Source organism: Hordeum vulgare, chromosome 1H, assembly GCF_904849725.1.
Source record: "Hordeum vulgare subsp. vulgare chromosome 1H, MorexV3_pseudomolecules_assembly, whole genome shotgun sequence".
Lineage (NCBI taxonomy): Eukaryota > Viridiplantae > Streptophyta > Magnoliopsida > Poales > Poaceae > Hordeum > Hordeum vulgare.
The window spans coordinates 483,768,211-483,789,551 of record NC_058518.1 but is presented as its reverse complement, the minus strand read 5'-3'; the positions used below and the strand labels follow the sequence as shown (position 1 = coordinate 483,789,551).

Sequence of the window (21,341 nt, the reverse complement as noted above, 5' to 3'; positions counted from 1 at the left end):
AACATACTTTCCAAATAGAGGAAATGTTGTCTCGGTATTAAGTGATGCTCAACTAAAAGTATCTTCGAAGTATTTCTAATATTGCATTTCACAAGATTCATAAAAAAGGTGGGAGTATTAGTTTCCAGAATTGATTTTAAAAAGGCAGATGCTAAGGTTAATAAGTGTTGGTTTCTTTTAGACCCTCAGGACAAAAGGATTTTCACCTCTTTCTGGTGTAAGTGCATGGAATTATCTATATTATGCCGAAGTGCTTTGTATCATGATAACTTAGGAATATATTTATAAACAAAGAATGATCTCTGTAAGGGGATCCTCTATCCTATATTCTTTTAGAATTCAATAGGTCAACAACTTTGATTGAGAATTAGGGAGTCTAATTCATACGATGGTGCCTCATCTTGTGGATGACTGATTCATGTAGTCTGGAATAAGCTGATTAAATCATTTTATTTGTGGATAAAAAAAACAAAGAATATAGTGCTTATGAACTAAAACCAAGACAAGTAATTCGAAACGAAGGGAGTAGTGCTTATTTGAGCAACTAACGGTTTGAGAAAGTATATAAGAGTGATACTATATATTGTACCAACGGACAAGAATGATCGTTGGAGGTCAATCGACTAGAGGGGTGAATAGGGTATTATCAAGTTTCATTCATTTTTTTTTATATAATCATGCAAGAATGAAGCTTACAACTCTGCCAAGTACTCCCTCTGTTTTGATGAATAAGGCGTATTTCATTTCGCTAAGACAAGAGTTGGACCAACAATTTGTTTTTCAATACTTGATTTATGTGATACAAAATCACAATCATAACAAAGTACTTTTAAATATGAACCTAGTGACACAAATTTCATGCATACAACCTTATAATTTTGGAGTAATAATTTGTGATATGCATATCTTAACGAAACAAAATACATCTTAGTTTTACAAATGAAGGTAACACTAAAAGAAATTGTGCTAAGCTATAATCAAGTTGATTTTGTTTTTGCTTTTTTAATAAAGAAGTTCCCCTCGCCCCTTCATCTTATTATGATTTATGAGACAGACACAAAATAGAAAAGGTCATCCATAGCCTGAAGCAAAAAACTTGCTAGAAGTTTAGTACAGGATAAAAGTACCTTCACACGATCATAGTTCACAAAGCACAAAAGATGGAATGACTACTGAAACAAAAAGAGGCCGCACCTAGCGACACTACTCTACGGCAGAAGGCAAAATCATGTCCACGTGATGCGGAGAAGCTCTCCACGGTGCTTGTCCAACGCGATGATGAATTGCCGAAATACCGTATTCTGTGTGACGTCTCAGAGCACCACCCGTTGACGAAGAAAACATCAAAGTTTCACAAGAACTTTTCGAGTTGATTTATCATCGTGTGCTTTTTGTTGCATGACTTGTATGATCGTTGATTTTTGCATCAAGTTGACATATACTAGCACAACATATATAATAATATACCCCACCCCAATAAGATATAGTAGAATAATACTAGATTATTGAATATATATATTTTATAAATACCTGAACTAAATCCAAAGAACACAGAATATGGCATCCATCTGCCCATGTGAGCACCGGTTCTGGTGGCGCGTACGGCATGGTGTCGGGAAAGCCCGGTGGTCACCGGTCTTGACGCACCGACTCCACCGTCATGACGGTCGAACCGGCTGCTCATGTTACATGGTGTTTGGCCTTGTGCCGTGTGGACTGACTCAACAGAGAAACTGATAAGCACGAGCCTGGCAGTTCTCATCAGTCTAGAACTAGAACACATGCATCGCGGAGCATGGTGTGGGGGTAGGAAAGGTACGTGCCGACCTCGCCGACACGCCATCCAGAAGCGCACGACGAGCCCCAGTGCGCGGCGAGAGGACACCGGCCGGAGAGGAGTGGTGGCTCCATCTCCACCTGGCCAAGCAATCTCTCGACGGGACGCTTACTTGACTCGCTATCACTCGTCGGCCCTCGACTCCGCTGGACTTTTTGACGGTGCGGCAGCACTTTCTGTCGACGATCCATTGGACTAGTATACGTCTGCAGTGACGCCGCGCTTCCTTTCCGCGTCGACCAGAGCCTTTCCCCCGTCCGAGTCACGGCCACGCCACGCGCTCTTACTTACCGTTTGTGTCCCCTAATTTTCGGCCGGAATTGCCGACCCACCGGATTCGTAATTGTCCTTGGAATTCGTCGATCAATCCCGTCGTAATGGGGCGCAGAAATATGAGCGGAGGAACAGAGGAGCGGCGCGAAGCAGGACACTGTTTGTGCAAGGAACGAAGTCGATCGATTTATGTTGCAAAACACTAGTACTGTTTGTACTTAGTAACAATAACAATTTACATGACACCGGTTGGTGAGAAGCGAAACACTCCTCCAGTGACTCATGATCCCTAACTGAATCGTTAGAGGCTTCTGCCGCATTGAGGAAGCCGTTATCGCCGTTGTGCTCCACGTCTGAGGTACTGGCGAGAACGCGGGACCCTGCGCCGCTTCCTTCTTCATTTCTGATCGCCTCGTCGTCCAGGCCGGTGGTCGCCTCAACTGCCACGGGTGCTTCGGTTGGCGCGGAGAGGACGTCGATCCATCCCTCGTCGGAGTCCCAGTCCGGGAGCGCCGACGCAGGGCAGGCCAATGCCATGATCCTCATCTCGGCCGTGCTGTCGTGCTCTGCCTCCTCGGTGTCGGATTCCGACTCCCAGAATGCCGCGTCCAGGGTGCTCTTGGGCGACACCCACTTGCTCTCCACGGCTTGCGGCTTCCCGTCGACGACGGCGGAGGCCAAGAACGCGTGCTCCAGGAGCTGAGCCGCCGTGCACCGCTTGCCGGCCTGCCTGACCAAGCAACCACGCAGGAAGTCCTTGGCCTCGGCGGACAGCCATTGGGGCACCTCGGGAACGGCCTCCGTGTACCCGATCCGGTGCAGCGCGGCGAGCGCGTTGCCGTCCATGCCGGTCCACGGAGCGCGGCCGGTGGCCATCTCGACCACCGTGCATCCGAGCGCCCACACGTCGGCCGCGGGGCCCTGCTCCTCGCCGCGCGCCACCTCCGGCGCCATGAAGGCCGGCGTGCCGCCTATGATCGGTGCGCCCGCGGCGGCCTCCCTCGCGCACCCGAAATCCGCAAGCTTGGCGCGGCCGTCGGCGCCGATCACGACGTTCCTCGCCTTGACGTCCCCGTGCACCATCCCGGCGCTGTGGAGGTACGCGAGTCCGCTCGCGATGTCGGCCGCGTACCCACGGATGGCAAGTTCGTCGAGGCCCCCGTTGCTCGCCACTCGGTCCGCCAGCGAGCCGCCGGGGGCGAACTCGAGGAAGAGCTGGTAGGAACCATCGCGGTCGCCGCGCCCGCCGATGCAGGAGACAACGCGCGGGGACCGTAGGCCGGCCATCACGCGCTGCTCCCTCCTCAGCGCCGCCGCGCACGCCGTGCTCGCCGACTTGACCGCGAAGAGCTCGCCGGAGGCGTCGTCCGCGGCCAGGAACACCTCGGCCCCCGACGCGCCGCGGCCGAGCGTGCGCACGCGCGTCCATTGCTTGCTCACGGCCATCGTCGCCTTCTCCTCTGCGTTGGGGATTGGGATTTTCGTGGTTTGTTGGCTTGGCACTCTGATCTCGAGCTTGCTTGCGGGCAGCTGAATCGTCGATGGGTTATTTTTTGGCGGGTGGCGATGCATATATAGGAGGTGGAGGGAGGAAAAGTTTAGAACATGGAGGTGTTTGGCGTGTGCGGGATTGGTAAACGAATCCGGAAGCGAAAAGGCGTGGGAAGCAAGGTGTTTGGGTTCTCGGCACGCGCTCGCGGCGGCGGCGTCGTCCCGTGGCGAGTGGGAACGCGCGGTCTGTGCTGTACTCGACCTGACCAAGTTTCGCGCTCCGCCTCTTCTGGCCCGGCCCCGCGTGAAATACAATAATCCCGTGCCCGAGAAGGAAAGGCACTAAACCGTGTCAAATCTCTCGCGTCCTGGCCCGGGTCAAGACCTCCTCTCGGATTCGATCTAACCTAATGGCGCCAGTACTTTTATGTTTGAGGACATGTGTGAAACAGAGCATAGTGCTGGGTCGACCGACGTGTGTAAACGAACGGACGTTCAAAGTCAGCGGGTGCACCTGCCACTTCGGTCTCCACGGTAGGTCGTTTGCCACTGTGGCATGCCAAGTCCACGGCCGTAGCACTGTACATTTTTTACGGTGCGCCTGCCCCCAACATCCATGATCCATCCATCTAGAACCAAGACCGACGGAAATACTCCTGAACGCGGCAGCAACGGTCATCTCTAAAAGAATGTAAAGCGACGTCCAGACCCCATGTTCTCTTCAGCACGAAGGAAGAATTCACGGCCGGTCACAGGCGCGGTCCCTCGAATTACACAGCTGGTCACGATTCACCGGGAAACCGAGGGAAAGTTCCCTTCCATCACCGGGAAAGGAAGCTCGTCGCCGTCGTGGACGGACGGTCTTGAGCGCGGGCAGCTCATCGACGGTACCGGAGAGAAGATTCCGAGCAAAATATCACGCGCGCGTCTACTCGTCAACGGCATCATATGCGCCGTTCCCCACGTAGGGATACGAATGGCCTGAAATCGGAAGGATATTCGGTTCGCCGTGCGTATGGAGGCACGTCCTCGACGCCGGCCGGCTCGGCTGCTGCGCCGCACACGCGACGTCGAGGACGACGGCTGCTGCACGTACCGCTACGGGCGGCTGCGAAAATCGCATCGGCCATGCCGCGCGGTGTCCAGCCACGTCGAGACGGCTCGGCTTTGGACAAGTGGCGTTCGCGAGGATAGGGATTTGTGAGGAGTTTGCTCCTGGCCCATGCCCGATGCGGCGACCGAAAGCCGAGCGTGGCGTTGCGGACGCGCCTAATTTTGCCCTTTTGCGGCGCGGCAAGGCAGAAATGAGGAGAGTTTTTTTTGAAAAGGAGGTTAAACCTCCGGCCTCTGCATCAATCGATGCATGCAGCCATCTTTATTAATTATTCCATAAAGGTCTAACAAGAGTATACATCAATCTATCCAAAGCCATCACTCACATCTACAAACTCGATAACGTGGAGTGCTCTCACTCCACATATCTCACACCGTTGTTGTCGCCAATCCATCCATATAACGTATCGGGAGCAACAGCCGGTGCAGCACACCTAAAACGCACACCTTACGCACACGTTTTACAAGCCGCCATCATCATCGGACCACTGACCCATCTTCAGGAAAGAGATCTGCATCATCCATGCCAGTCCAAACATCCGTCGACGCCACCACGGCGTCCAACGGCGCCATCGCCCTGCGCTCATACGTCCACATGCGAAGACTCCGGTAGATCTGTCGTGTGTAGCACCTGCCAACCAGGCATGACTCAGCGTAGCACCTGTTGGCCAGGCATGACTTGACAGCTCCACCGAAATTCCGTGCAAGACGAAGCCGCTCCACCTCCTGCCTCAGTGTGCCAGCGCTGCTCCACAAACGATGCTCCCAAGAGAGAAACGGCACCGCAGTACCGCCATCGTCCGATCTGGAAGACCAGATCCTAGGGTTTCCCCCGAAGCAGTGCCCACCACCAGCAACTGTTCAGGACCCACACAGTGCCCACCACCACTCAGCCCTCTAGGCGACGCCTTCAGGAAGGTCACGACGTCAAGGACGCCGCCGCCGCCCACCGGAGTTAGGGTTTTCACCCGAGAGGCAAGGAAGGGGAGCAGAGGAGCAGATGTATACCGACGTCTTCAAAAAGAATAACGACGCCCTTGAGCGTCGTCGTCGGCGCGGCCGGCCTGGGCCAACCAAGGGGTTTCCCCCAATCCAAATCTCCTCCACCGGCTTCACCCGCAGGTAGGGCCCCGGCAACCACGCCGGCACCGCCAAGAATCTGCAGGAGAGAGGCCCATATCAGGGCCGGAGGACAGCGGCCAGATCTGGCGCCGCCGGCCACCATAGCAGCCACGTGACGGCTGACCAGGCAGCGGCCGACGAAGGGGAGCAGCACACCTCCACAACGACGCTTCCAAGAAAGATAGCGGCACCCGCGGGCGTCGCCGTCGCGGCTCCGATGATGACCAGAGCAAGGATTTCTCCCGGAGCTGTGCTGAACATCCACCGCCATCGACCCGCTGAGCATTGCCGCCACGCACCACCACGACCCCCAGGCAGGGTCACGGGTCACCGCACCGCACGCTCTAGCCACCGCAGTCGCGCCTAGCCGACGCTCTCTGCCACCGCAGCCGCGCCCGGCCGGTCCCTACCACCATGGTCGCGCGCCCCGCACAAGATCCAGCCATGGCAGCCCCGGATCCGTCGTCAGGCGCCGTCGGTGGGCGAGATCTTGCCGGATCCCGCAGCCGTAGACGCGGGGCGCCGCCGCCAGAGCCCGAGGGCCGACGCGAGTGGCCCCGCCGCCGCCATCTCCGGCGCGCGCGCGGCTTCGCCGGCGTCCCCTCTGGCAGCGGCGAAGCGGGGAGTGGACGGAGAGGGGGGCCGGTGGTGGCGCGGAAGGGTTGGCCGGTGACGACGCGGGGAGGGGGCGGAGATGGGGGCCGGTGGCAGCGCGAGACGACGCCCCCGAGTTGGTTTCTGTCGTCTGGACGGATCCTAAAAAATGGGAGAGATTTTCACTTCCCGGCCTCTGCACCAACAAGGGATGCATACGGCCATTTTAGTATGCATCACCTGTCAATTCTAGGAATTGAACTCGGGTCGTTGGGCTGCACAACCGCATGCCCAACCACTGAGCCAAGGCTCTCTTTGAGAGTACTACTCTCTTTGTTTCTAAATATAAGACCTTTTAAAAATTACACTATGAATTAGATACGGATGTACATAGACATATTTAAAAGTGCATGTTCACTCATTCTGCTCCATATGTAGTCTTCTAGTGGAATCTCTAAAAGCTTTTATATTTATGAACAAAGGGAGTACTACGCAAATGCACCAATTAATGCAGAGGCCCGGGATAATTTTTCCTTTTTTAAAAGAAAAATCATCCTCGCGCAATTCCGATGCGTTCCTTTGCTTCGTTGACAAGTCGGCGTCACCGATACCTCCTCCTCCGCCAGTCATCACTGCCAACGCCGGAGGCCTCAGGTCTAGTGCGTGGCGCCACCTGATTGTTTGGTTCCTCCTTACTACACTTCATTTGGACATTTTTTTTATTTTGACCTAAATGCCTAACAAAATTCAGATTTGTCCTAACTTTTTTCTCTTCCAATCTAGCCTTTTTACGTGTACACAGAAGACGCGAGGGACCATGTCGTCTGGTAGGGGTCCGCTCGTCCCTCACCCCTTCGTTGACCGGCTGACGTGGCAAAAGGCCAGACGCGAGGGACCCTGACGTCTGGTCGTCAGACCCAGACACCGCGCACCCTGGTGTTTAGCCCGGGTAACTTCCACAGCGCTCGGGTCCGTCCCACCCGACCATCTTCTTCCTCCAACTCCACCAGAACTCATCTCTCTCGCCCCCTCTTCCCTCTCACCCCCCTCCCCCCCCTCTTATCTACTCCCTCCTCCACCAAACTAATGAATTAAGCACATCAATAACAATTTTTGGTTGCCTAAAATCAATCCATTATGCCTACATCATATCAACGCCAAATTATTAAATAAAATCTACAACACATCATATACTAACATATTCAACAAAATGCCCCAAAGGCCAAAAAATATACCAACATATTGAACAAATCATCTATATAATCTAACAACTACACAAAAATTCCTAAATCTAAGAAATCATTTACTAATCTTACATCACCCATTCTTCACAAATACTCTCAAAATAAGATGTTAAAACAAAAAAAAAGTTAGAGGAATTGGGAGAGATTACGTCAAGGATGCTTGGGGGTTTTGGATCCACACACTTTGGTGAAGGAGGGAGTAGATCAGGGGAGGGTGTTTGAGGGGGAAGAGGGGCGAGAGAGGGCAAGATGCGTTTCTGGTGGCGGAGGAAGAAGATTGACCAGGTGAGGCGGGCCCGAGCGGCCGAGTCACTTAACTGGACAAGATGCCAGGGTGCGCGGCGTTTGGGTCTGGCGACCAGGCACCAGGTCCCTGGCGTCTGGCCCTTTACCACGTCAGTCGGTCAACGAAGGGGGAGGATCGAGAGGGCCCGTATCAGACGTCATGGTCCCCGACGTTTCCCGTACAACCCAGACGTCAGGGATGTCGGTGATGGGGTCATAGTCCTAGGGTAGGGTCATAGGCCTGTCCTACATGTCCTACCCAAGGACTACCCCACACAAGGGACAGGACCTTAAGTATGCCCGACTGAATTAAGGTGCCCCCATCATCGAGTCGGTAACAGGCCCAGAATCATCCAGTCGGAGACTAACATTCGGAGGACACCGGGCCTACCGACTGGATACACTCGGTGCGCCGTAACCTCTCTGGAGGGAAACTGCCGTACGTTTCCGGGTGCGTTTACTAGCATTTAGAGCAGACGTTACCTGTAACGTGCGCATTCAATCACCACTACTCCACCCTTGAATCAGAACCGTTGTGGAGGGCAGCGCACTCTATATAAAACCGCCCTCCCCCACTGGTAAAAGGGTTAGAAAAACATTGTACTCCATATTACACTCGGTAACAAGCTCCGAGAGCACTGAGACGTAGGGCTATTACCTCCACCGTAGAGGGGCCTGAACTCATACAACCTCGCCGTAGCTAGGACTCTGCCCATCTCATTCGTACCCTACACATCTACTGTCAGGCTTATACCCACGACAGTTGGCGCCCACCGTGGAGCAGGCGTCTAAGCAACTTCCGGCGAGTTTGCGACTACTTCCTTTCGTCATGTCGTCTAGTGGAGATTCAAGCATGGGTCGCCAGATCCTCTTCGGCGTTCTCTCCTTCACCATCGACGACTCGGCGTGGCTTCGGGAGGCACCTCTCGACGTCGAGGCGCTTCCCCGTCGCGGGGCCACGCACTTCCGTGCCGGCGCTCGCGGCGTTCTTCTTCTCCAACAATCGGCTCTATTGCCGGCTTGCACCTTCATCGCACGCCGCAACAAGCGATCTCGCAGTCCGCGTCTACAGCGTTGGGTGCAGCATGCCTGAGCGCGTCAGTTCGCGTCCTCTCAAGTAGCGGTTCTGGAGTCTGTTGTGGTTGCCCCGCGTTCCCAGTGCTCGGGCTCGGTTCCGACTGAGCTCCCTTCCGAGTACGCGGGTCATGGGCCTGCAGCAGAAGTATACATGGCCAATTCCCATGAAGATCCCCGTCAAGCTGGCCGGGGCGAGCACGAGATCGGCGAGGCATCTGGTGCACGTCGTCCACCTCGTCGTTCTACCAGTCGGCACACTCGGCGGAGCAACGTGGAGGTGTTCCGTACACCTCTCCTCAACTTGGCTGCGGCTGCTCAGATTGCCGACTCCCTCCAGCCGACTGATTCAGAGGCAGGAAGGGGAATCGAGCAGATCCGAGCTCTGTTGCGCACGGCGCAGCAACAGAATGCGGCAGTCTCCCAGTCACACAATCGGATCCACAACAGTTCCGTCCATGCAAACACGCATCGATCGGTTCACAGTCCTGGTTCTCATCAGTATCGCCGCCGTTCACGCACCCCTCCGCGGTGTGGGCCCTATGGGTCCCGACATCATGATGATCGGCATTCGGTCGGCGACACTTACGACCCAAGACCCGACGCAAGGGGGCGAATCGCCCAACGAAGAGTCGACAGGGGTCGAGCCTACCGCGATGGTCGCGATATGGACCGTCCGAGTGAAAGCAGGACCATCGTGTCCGGCCCCGAGTGTTTTAGTCGAGCCATCCGCTCGGCTGATATCCCGCCCAACTTCCGATTGGCAGCGGGAATCGGTAAATTCTCAGGAGAGTCCAAGCCCGAAACATGGCTAGACGCCTACCGAGGGGCGGTCCAGATCGGGGGAGGAGACGACCATGTCGCTATGAAGCACCTCCCTCTGATGCTCGACGGCTCGGCTCGAGCCTGGCTGAACCAGTTGGCCCCCTCAAACATTTACAGTTGGGCAGATCTAGCCCGAGTGTTCATCAGAACCTTAGAAGGGACGTGCAAGCGCCTTGCAGGCCTTATGGAGCTTCAGCACTGTGTCCAGAAACCGAATGAGCCCTTGCGCGACTTCATCCAGCGATGGAAAACTCTCTATCACACGGTGGAGAACGTCACCAGCATCAAGCAGTCTGGGCCTTCAAGGCAGGCGTGCGGTACAGAGAACTGTACTTGAAGTTCGGTCGAATGGGCGACATCTCCATGAGCAAGATGATGGAGATAGCAACTCGCTACGCAAATGGCGAAGAAGAGGACTGCATCCGGAGCGGCAAACACAAGACAGTCGGCGATGCCGACGGAGGTAACACTCGGAAGCAGAAACAAAAGGTTCCGCCCACACCGCAAGCAGAAGCTGCAGCTGTAACCAGCGCCAAGTTCAAGGGCAAAGGGAAAGCGCAGTTCACCCCCAAGAAGAAGCCTTTCAACAATCCCATCCTGGACCAGTCTTGTCCGATTCACACGAAGATGGACGAGGAAGGCAACCCCATATACACGAAGCACACCACTCGGCAGTGCCGTCTCCTGATCCAGGGGTTCAGCGAAGGGCAGCTGAGTGAGAAGAATCCCGAACAAGATGAGGAGGACAAGGAGGATCCGTTCCCCCAAGTCCATGCAACCCTCATGATTTTTGCTGACGTCGAAAGCAAGAGTCGACTGAAGTTGGTGAACAGAGAAGTCAACATGGCCGTTTCGACTGCCCCCAAGTTTCTCAAATGGTCTCAGACTGCGATCACCTTCGACCAGTCGGATCATCCAACACTTGTCCCCACCCCAGGAAGGCAGGCTCTGGTCGTCGACCCGGTGGTGGAAGGAGTCCGACTGCGCAAAGTCCTCATGGACGGCGGCAGCGGACTGAATATTATGTACCCGACACTCTCAAGGGGATGGGCATTCCGATGTCCAGACTCAGCGAGAGCAATATGCAGTTCCACGGAGTCGTCCCAGGACGGAAGGCCAAATCACTCGGCCAGATCGCATTGGAAGTCATCTTCGGCTCTGACAAGAACTTTCGCAAGGAGAAGCTCACGTTTGAGGTGGTGGATTTCCAGAGCGCTTACCATGCAATTCTGGGCCGCCCGGCATACGTGAGTTTCATGGCACGCCCGTGCTATGTGTACTTGAAGTTGAAAATGCCCGGTCCAAAAGGCGTTATCACCATCACCGGCAACCGCCAGCGAGCCGAGGAGTGTCTGCAAGAGGGATCAAGAATCGCCGACCAGCAGATGGCGGTACTCGAGCTCGAAGAGTACAAGAAGACAGTCGACCCTGCCGACTTAATGCGCTCAAAGAAGCCAGCTTCTGAGTCCGCGTTCCAGTCGGCGGGAGAGACTAAGAAGGTCAGCATCCACCCGACGGACGAGTCTGCCGCCCCGACGAACATCTCCACCACCCCAGATCCTAAATAGGAAGCCGAGCTCACCCAATTCCTCCGTGAGAACTGGGACATCTTCGCATGGAAGCCATCTGACATGCCGGGTGTACCTAGGGAGTTGGCTGAGCACCGACTGCATGTGGATCCTGCTGCTCGACCCGTCCGAGAGCGCTTGCGCCGGTCCGCCGCGCACAAGAGGAAGGCAATCGGAGAAGAGGTGGCTAAGCTGCTAGCTGCCAAATTCATTCGCGAGCTTCACCACTCCGAGTGGCTCGCCAATGTGGTCATGGTGCCCAAGAAGGACAAGTCACTCCGAATGTGCATTGACTTCAAGCACCTCAATAAGGTCTGCCCGAAAGACCATTTTCCGCTCCCCCGCATAGATCAAATTGTCGATTCGACTGCGGGGTGCGAGCGTTTGTCATTTCTTGATGCCTACTCGGGTTATCATCAGATCCGTCTGTATGGTCCCGATGAGTTGAAAACAGCTTTCATCACCCCGTTTGGGTGCTTCTGCTACATCACTATGCCTTTCGGTCTGAAGAATGCAGGAGCTACCTTTATGCGCATGATCCAAAAATGTCTCCTCGACCAGATCGGTCGCAATGTGGAGGCATACATGGATGATATCGTAGTCAAGTCACGCAAAGGTTCCGACCTGCTGACTGACTTGGCAGAAACATTCGCCAACCTTCGTAGGTACGATATCAAGCTAAACCCAGCCAAATGTTCATTCGGTGTTCCCAGCGGAAAGTTACTCGGTTTCTTCGTTTCCGAACGAGGGATCGATGTTAACCCCGAAAAGATCGGGACCATCGTCCGAATGGAGAGGCCGGTCAGAATACACGATGTTCAACGACTCACAGGTTGCCTAGCAGCTTTGAGCAGGTTCATCAGTCGACTCGGTGAAAAAGCACTTCCTCTGTACCGACTCATGAAGAAATCAGATACCTTCGAGTGGACAGACGAAGCCCAAGTCGCATTCGACGACCTCAAAGTCCTACTTTCCACCCAGCCGGTTCTTACTGCTCCGCTCAGTAAAGAGCCCCTTCTTCTATATATCGCGGCTACAAATCAAGTCGTCAGTACTGTTCTTACAGTCGAGCGAGAAGAAGAAGGCAAAGCATACAAAGTTCAGCGGCCAGTGTACTACGTCTCTGAAGTCCTGACACCTTCCAAGCAGAGGTATCCCCATTATCAAAAGCTTATCTATGGGATCTATATGACTGCAAAGAAGGTGGCTCATTATTTCCAAGACCACTCGGTATCTGTCGTCTCTGATGCTCCGTTGTCGGAAATTCTCCACAATCGGGACGCATCAGGCCGAGTGGCAAAGTGGGCGATGGAGATGCTGTACTGCGACATCAAGTTCGAGGCCAGGAAAGCTATTTAATCTCAAGCCCTGGCTGACTTTATAGCAGAATGGGTAGAACAGCAGCAACCGACTCACATCTACTCGGCTCATTGGACAATGTTCTTCGATGGGTCTAAGATGTTGAATGGATCCGGCGCTGGTGTTGTGATCATATTGCCAAAGGGTGACAAGCTCAAGTATGTGCTTCAGATACACTTCGATTCCTCTAACAATGAGGCAGAGTACGAAGCTCTTCTCTACGGATTGCGCATGACCATCTCACTCGGCGTCCGTCGCCTGATGGTCTACGGCGATTCAGACTTGGTGGTCAACCAAGTGATGAAAGAGTGGGACGTCAGGAACCCCACCATGACCACATACTACAATGCAGTGAGGAAGCTGGAGAAGAAGTTTGAAGGTCTAGAACTTCATCATGTTCAAAGACTGAAGAACCAAGCAGCGGACGAGTTGGCGAAACTCGGATCCACTCGGAGACCCGTCCCGAGTGATGTCTGCCTCGAGCACCTCCATCTTCCTTCAGTCAAAGAAGATCCCTTCACGGAAGAACCAGTACAACCCAAGAGCGCAACAGATCCGACTGAAGTCGATGTGCCTGCTGTGGTTGATCTGGTCACAGAGATTCTGGTAATCATTCCAGATTGGACTGTGCCGATTATGTCATATATCCTGAGACAAGAACTTCCAGAAGATGAAGTCCAAGCCCGGCAAATAGTTCGCAGGTCGAAGGCATTCACTGTCATTGACGGTAAATTGTACAAGGAGAGTGTTTCAGGCGTCCTCCAACGTTGCATTTCCCTAGAGGAAGGACAGTTGATCCTAGAGGATATCCACTCGGGAACCTGTGTCCATCACGCTTCTTCGAGGGCAATCGTCGCCAAGGCGTTCAGAGCTGGATTCTTCTGGTTGCAGGCTAACGAGATGGCCAAAGCTATGGTCGATCGATGCGAAGGCTGTCAGTTCTACTCCAATAAGTCCCACAAGCCAACATCTGCACTAAAGATAATCCCACTTGTGTGGCCATTTGCAGTTTGGGGATTAGAAACAGTCGGACCATTCAAGACAGGCCAAGGAGGCTACACACATCTGTTGGTGGCAGTCGACAAGTTTACAAAATGGATAGAAGTCAAACCCATCAAGAAACTCGACGCCTCCACAGCCGTGAAGTTTGTTAGAGACATCATCTCCAGATTCGGAGTGCCTCACAGCATAATCACGGACAATGGAACAAACTTCGACTCGGACAGATTCAAAGGTTTCTGTGCGAGTCAAGGTATGCGAGTGGATTTTGCTTCCGTAGCACATCCGCAATCCAATGGACAAGCTGAGCGTGCGAATGGACTTATCCTTCAAGGTTTGAAGCCTGGACTCTTGCGAGAGGTAGGACATGCTGCTGGTGCATGGGTAACCGAGTTACCTTCAGTACTTTGGGGTCTCCGCACCACTCCGAACAGATCAATAGGGCGATCACCGTTCTTCCTCGTCTATGGAGCAGAAGCGGTCCTTCCGAGTGACCTGCTTCACAATGCCCCGCGAGTCGAACTCTTCTTGGAAGCCGAAGCAGAACAAGCAAGGCAAGATGGAGTCGATCTTCTAGAGGAGGAGCGCGAGATGGCACTTACTCGCTCAACAATTTACTAGCAATATATGCGATGTTTTCATGCACGACATGTCAGGAGCCGCACGTTCCAAGCTGGCGATTTGGTGCTCCGAGTGGATCAGCAAAGACCACACAAGTTGGCTCCGGCCTGGGAAGGGCCTTTCATCATTTCCAAGGTGCTGAACAACGAGGCATACAGACTCTACAACATTCAGAAGGAGACCGACGAGCCACGCGCGTGGAACGGAGACCTCCTCAAGCGTTTTTATACGTGATCGCCGACTGAAGCAGTGTAACGAACAAGTTTTGACGAAATAATATACAGCAGATTCAGTTTCTTTTGCAGATTCAGAGTTCTTCCGCGGTTGCAGACTACGATCACACACACAAAAAAACTTAGCTGTGATCAAGAATCACCTAAGTAATGCCTTCCTCCGAGTGTGCACTTCACGTCGCACTCGGGGACTTAGCTGCGATCCTGAATCGCCTAAGTAATAACTTCCTCCGAGTGTGCATAACACGTCACACTCGGGGACTTAGCTGCGATCCTGAATCGCCTAAGTAATAACTTCCTCCGAGTGTGCACTATACGTTGCACTCGGGGACTTAGCTGCGATCCTGAATCGCAAGTAATAACTTCCTTCGAGTGTGCACTATACGTCGCACTCGGGGACTTAGCTGCGATCCTGCATCGCCTAAGTACTAATCTCTCCTTCGAGTGTGTACTATACGTCGCACTCGGGGACTTAGCTGCGATCCTGAATCGCGTAAGTAATAACTTCCTCCGAGTGTGCACTATACGTCGCACTCGGGGACTTAGCTGCGATCCTGAATTGCCTAAGTAATAACTTCCTTCGAGTGTGCACTATACGTCGCACTCGGAGACTTAGCTGCGATCCTGCATCGCCTAAGTACTAATCTCCTTCGAGTGTGTACTATACGTCGCACTCGGGGACTTAGCTGCGATCCTGAATCGCCTAAGTAATAACTTCGTCCAAGTGTGCACTATACGTCGCACTCGGGGACTTAGTTGTGATCACGAATCGCCTAAGTACTACCCTCCTCCGAGTGTGTACTATACGTCGCACTCGGAGACTTAGTTGCGATCCTGCATCGCCTAAGTACTAATCTCTCCTTCGAGTGTGTACTATACGTCGCACTCGGGGACTTAGCTGCGATCCTGAATCGCCTAAGTAATAACTTCCTCCAAGTGTGCACTATACGTCGCACTCGGGGACTTAGTTGCGATCCTGAATCACCTAAGTAATAACTTCCTTCGAGTGTGCACTATACGTCGCACTCGAGACTTAGCTGCGATCCTGCATCGCCTAAGTACTAATCTCCTTCGAGTGTGCACTATACGTCGCACTCGGGAACTTAGCTGCGATCCTGAATCACCTAAGTAATAACTTCCTCCGAGTGTGCACTATACGTCGCACTCGGGGACTTAGTTGTGATCACGAATCGCCTAAGTACTACCCTCCTCCGAGTGTGTACTATACGTCGCACTCGGAGACTTAGTTGCGATCCTGCATCGCCTAAGTACTAATCTCTCCTTCGAGTGTGTACTATACGTCGCACTCGGGGACTTAGGTGCGATCCTGAATCGCCTAAGTAATAACTTCCTCCGAGTGTGCACTATACGTCGCACTCGGGGACTTAGTTGTGATCACGAATCACCTAAGTACTACCCTCCTCCGAGTGTGTACTATACGTCACACTCGGAGACTTAGCTGCGATCCCGAATCGCCTAAGTAATAACTTCCTCCGAGTGTGCACTTCACGTCGCACTCGGGGACTTAGCTGCGATCCCGAATCGCCTAAGTAATAACCTCCTCCGAGTGTGCACTATACATCGCACTCGGAGACTTAGCTGCGACCCTGAATCGCCTAAGTAATAACTTCCTTCGAGTGTGTACTATCCATAGCACTCGGGGACTTAGTTGTGATCAAGAATCATCTAAGTACTAACCTCCTCCGAGTGTGCACTATACGTCATACTCGGGAACTTAGCTTTGATCATGAATCAACTAAACCTTAATATTCTCCGAGTACTCACTAAGTGTTGAACTCGAAACAACATTCAAGCAAAAGACTAAATGTTTTCATTGCGACTCCAACAGTCTAGAAACAATAATTGACTCGGTGCGGATCAAGCTTACCCGCACCGATTTAAAAGTATGATGACCAACAGAAGTGGCCAGAGTATCTTACAGGCAAACACTCGGCATACCGAGGATAAAATTTGATCATGCGTCAGCTGGGCCCGCGTCAGGACTGGAGGGCTCCACAAAAGTATCCAGGTCGATTCCATCAGCAATGCGGGTAGCAGTCTCCAGGAAGGTCTCCATGAAGTCTTCGAATTGAAGCTTCTTCATGTTGGCGACCTTCAATGCTTTCAGCTTATCTTCCCGCACCTCCTCGCAATAGACTCGGACCAAGGACAGCGCCACATCAGCACCGCAACGCGCTGCCGATTTCTTCCAAGATTGCACTTGGCTCGGAACCTCCTCCAGTCGGCCCGTCAGGGTCTCCATCCCCTCCCGCGACTCGTCTTCCGGTCAAAGTTCCTTGTTAATTCGGCCGACGACTTCTCTCAGTCGGCTGATGAACGGACCCACTTTGCTTACGCGGATATGAGCCCGGAGCAGATCCCGATTGGCGTCCTCGCCGAGTGGAATTTTGTCCTTAATAGACCGCTCCACAGCCGCCGCTTCAGCTTCAGGGTCTCTGCAAAAGTCTGCAACAAACAAGCAAGTACACAATGAAAACCGAGTGTATGGCACACGATACAGCCACTCGATAAAGCATAAGACTTACCAGCCAGACGAGTCATCATTTGCGCAGCCCAGTCGGTGACATACTTCTCTTGAGCTATGCATTGTTTGTTCAGGACGCCCATCTGATTGTGCAATTCGGTCCTCTGTTTCCCCATCCTCTGCACCTCTGCCGTCAACACCCTGTTTGCCTCCAGAGCCTCTTCCAAGGACTTTTCTCGCACTTCCAGAGCGTCCTTCATACCAGCCATGGCAAGCATTGCAGCTTCCAGTTCACCAGCATATTGGTTCCTCTACCCTCTCAGGGCTTCATAAGCAGTTCCCATTTCACAAGTTTTCTGCACCAAGCAACAAAGGGTAGTCAGCAAGTTTATCAGTTCACACACTAAGTTCTTCAGACCCCTGCCGACGCAAGCAGTCGACATCGGTCTCGGGGACTACACCCAGTGGGTTCACTGAGTGTGACCCCACTGGCATGCACCTCAAGCAGGTCTGCCCTATTGAGGTGCACGTTTTCACCTACGCCTCCGAGGCTAATACTACTCGACCTGCGTGCAGTTTACTCTAGGGGACTCTTACCGCAAGAGTGCTCCGACTATAGTAAGTACTCGCACTCGGAAATCTTGTCTACAGACATGACAAGACTAAAGACCAAATGTATAAAGACAACTGTCGGTGCAAGCACTCGACAGAAGTCTCGGGGACTACACCCACTGGGTTCACTCGGAGTGAACCCATTGCAAACAATAGACAACACCCAGTGGGTTACAGAAGAAAAGTAAGTACTTACTAGACTACTTACTCGGATGTCGTCGCACAGCTCCAAGCTCCGCTGGTACAAAGCCGCAGCGGAGTCATAAACCCTCTTGGCCTCTCCGGCCATCAGCTCCGCCTGGACCATGGCCCCCTTGGCCGCTCCCACCTGCTCCTCTGGGACACACGGAATGCTGAATCCAGCATTCGACGAACCGGGAATCATGGGAAGATCCTGGTTCATCCCAAGGTTCGCCCCAGTCGGTTCCTCACCCACCGGCACCGGTTCAGTCGGCGGAGGCACTTCGTTCGGTGGAGCGTCGGCGGCAGGGGCGGCAGCAGGAGGAGCAGCCTCAGGGACAGGCTCCACGACAGGCTCCACGGCCGGGTCGGCTCTCCCCCCTGACAAGCCGAGTAACACGGCGCCTCAGAAAAAGAAAGGGATGGCGCAGTCTGCAGGAATAAAATACCCGACTCTCCCACAACATACCTGGCTGAGACGAAACGACGTTGTCCGTGTCCATGGGGTCGTCCCCTTGGCGGGCCGGCAAGGTCGTAGAAGTGGCAACCCTGTCGAGTGAAGACCATTCGACTTGTAAAGCAGGAGTTCACTCAGTCAACAGAAAGAGCCGAAAACTAGATTCACTTACGTGGAGGTGACGGGGATGGCCATCCTCATCCGCGGCAGAGCCTTCCGAGGTTTGGGCCCACTCGGCTTGGGCACCCTAGAGGACTGGCCTGGAGGTTCAGCGGCTGCGTCGCTGGCTCTTTTGGTGCCTCGAACACTCGGTACCGCCGGGGCGGCAGGCGGAGCACTCGACGGCGCAGGGGGAGCTGAAGGAACGGCATGCTCTTGCCGACGCTTACTCCGATGCTCTGGCCGCGGAGGTGGCGAGTCTAGCTCTTCATCCTCTTCCTCTTCCTCGCTTTCTTCCTCCTCTGACTCCCCGCTGTCGGAGACGTATTCGGCGCTCTCCACGCTCCCCTCCTGGCTGCCTTCTTCCTCTTCCTCCTCCGGATTCCCGTTCGAGACGGGGGAGAACCAGTTGGTCCACGCCTGCATGAATTTCAGTCGGAAACGTTAAACATCACACGGAGATATAAATGAACTACTGAAATCAAGACAGTTCAACGCACTCGGCTAATGCTACTCACCTGATTCGGTGGAGGGTTGTCCGCGCTGTAAGGCGTCACTCGGCGGGCTCCTTTGGGATTCTCACAGGGATCCGTGATTTGGAGCACCCCTGAGGTCACCTTCTCCTCGAGAATGCCCTCCACGTTGGTCCGAGTGGAGTCCTCGGGCCCTGTGTAGTGCCACATAGCGTGGTGGCGGGCTTGCAGAGGCTGGATTCGCCGACCGATGAAGACTTCCAGTAGGTCAATCCCAGTGACCCCCCTCCTGACAACATCCATGAGTGCCTCGACCAAAGGCTGGATGTCGTTCTTCTCAGCTTTTGAGAGGGCGAGTTGCTTGGGCGGAGCAGGACAGTCTAGACTAAATGGAGGCAACCCAGTCGACGCGTTCGGACAGGCTATATCCTCGCAGTAGAACCACGTTGACTGCCAGTTCCTAACCGACTCGCTCAACTGCAGAGCAGGGTAGCTGCTCCGACTCTTCTTTTGGAACCCTAAACCCCCGCAGAGCTGGAGGAGATGCGTCTTGTCATCCGACTGACTAAGACGTTTTATGGTTTGGGAGCGGGCGGAGAAGATGTGTTTGAATAAACCCCAATGGGGAGGACAACCAATAAAGCACTCGCACAAAACAATGAAGGCAGAAAGGTGGGCGATGGCATTCGGAGGGAAGTGATGGAGTTGAGCACCAGAATGATTCATGATACCTTTGAAGAAAGGATGTGGGGGCAGAGAGAAACCTCGGTGAACATGGCTGAGGAGCAAGACGCGCTCCCCCTCCCGTGGCGCCGGCTCGACCTCGTCGTCCGCCGGCAGCCTCCAGGACTTATGCACGAGCTGGTCGTGCTCTACCAGCTCCAGCAGGTCCCCCTCCGTCACTGTGGAGGGGAGAAAGTCTCCCTGGATCCATCCCGCCGGCAATGGCCGCTGCCGCCGCTGAGCAACCGCCGCCTTGTTCTTCTTCTTCCTTGCCTCCATCTTGCTGGTCTGACCTTTGGTCATGGCGGCGAGGGCGAGCTCTCGAGAAGGAGGAGAAGAGAAGGGTGTATGAGCGCAGGAGGTGGCGAGGAAGACGGGGCAAGCAAGAGCAGAGGATTCGGCGAGCGTAACCGAAGGGTCTCGTCGACCAGAGTTAAATAGAGCACCGACTGGGTCGCTGGCGAGCGGGCCCGAAATCTTATCTGCCCAACCAGCCGCGGCGATATCGGCGGAGGAGTTGAAGGCGCGAGGATCGAGGAGTCAGGCGCTACTCGAGCGCGCTGCCGTCGCCCCCGCTAAGCGCGCGGAACCCGAAATTTGAGATCCCGGAAAATCCGCCACTGTCAGTTGACCGGTCGCGTCAAAAGATGCCGCGAAAGCACTCGGTTCCCGACAGTCTTTTTCGCAAAACACATCCACTCGGACCATTGGTCAGGAGAGATAAAATGGATAGAGGCAAGCAACGCCCAAGCCGAACCTAGTCCAGTCGAATCTGAACTTCGAGCACCGCTTTGACGTTTCAACCCCAATCCATTCGGGGACTAATGATGGGGTCATAGTCCTAGGGTAGGGTCATAGGCCTGTCCTACAGGTCCTACCCAAGGACTACCCCACACAAGGGACAGGACCTTAAGTATGCCCGACTGAATTAAGGTGCCCCTATCATCCAGTCGGTAACAGGTCCAGAATCATCTAGTCGGAGACTAACATTCGGAGGACACCGGGCCTACCGACTGGATACACTCAGTGCGCCGTAACCTCTCTGGAGGAAAACTGCCGTACGTTTCCGGGTGCATTTACTAGCATTTAGAGCAGACGTTACCTGTAACGTACGCATTCAATCGCCACTACTCCACCCTTGAATCAGAACCGTTGTGGAGGGCAGCGCACTCTATATAAGCCGCCCTCCCCCACTGGTAAAAGGGTTAGAAAAACATTATACTCTATATTACACTCGGTAACAAGCTCCGAGAGCACTGAGACGTAGGGCTATTACCTCCACCGTAGAGGGGCCTGAACTCATACAACCTCGCCGTAGCTAGGACTCTGCCCATCTCATTCGTACCCTACACATCTACTGTCAGGCTTATACCCACGACAGTCGGCGTCATGTAAATAGATTAGATTAAAAATAATAATTAAAGTTAGATCAGATCTGAATTTTGTTAGGCTTAATACTAAAAAATTGTCCACTCCACACCACGTCGCAGCCGAGTAACCCTAGATGCATGGCTTGGCTCCCCATTTTCCTCCATACGAAAGAAGAAAGAAGCCCACACCACACAGGTTATAATGGTGAACTCGAAATAATAGTAGATTGTTTCCTCAGTTCAC

At 53.6% G+C, this 21,341-nt stretch overlaps 1 protein-coding gene across 1 annotated transcript; it reads right to left on the bottom strand.

Moving 5' to 3' along the window:
* Window positions 1-2,185: 2,185 nt before the first annotated feature.
* LOC123416995 (mitogen-activated protein kinase kinase kinase 17-like) lies at window positions 2,186-3,816 on the bottom strand. The gene has a single exon (XM_045106853.1). The coding sequence runs from the start codon at window positions 3,680-3,682 to the stop codon at window positions 2,201-2,203; it is 1,482 nt and encodes a 493-aa protein (XP_044962788.1). The 5' UTR covers window positions 3,683-3,816; the 3' UTR covers window positions 2,186-2,200.
* Window positions 3,817-21,341: the final 17,525 nt, after the last annotated feature.

Excerpts from the sequence above, each read along its gene's own strand:
- LOC123416995 (XM_045106853.1), bottom strand. The coding sequence starts at position 3,682 with ATGCATCGCCACCCGCCAAAAAATAACCCATCGACGATTCAGCTGCCC.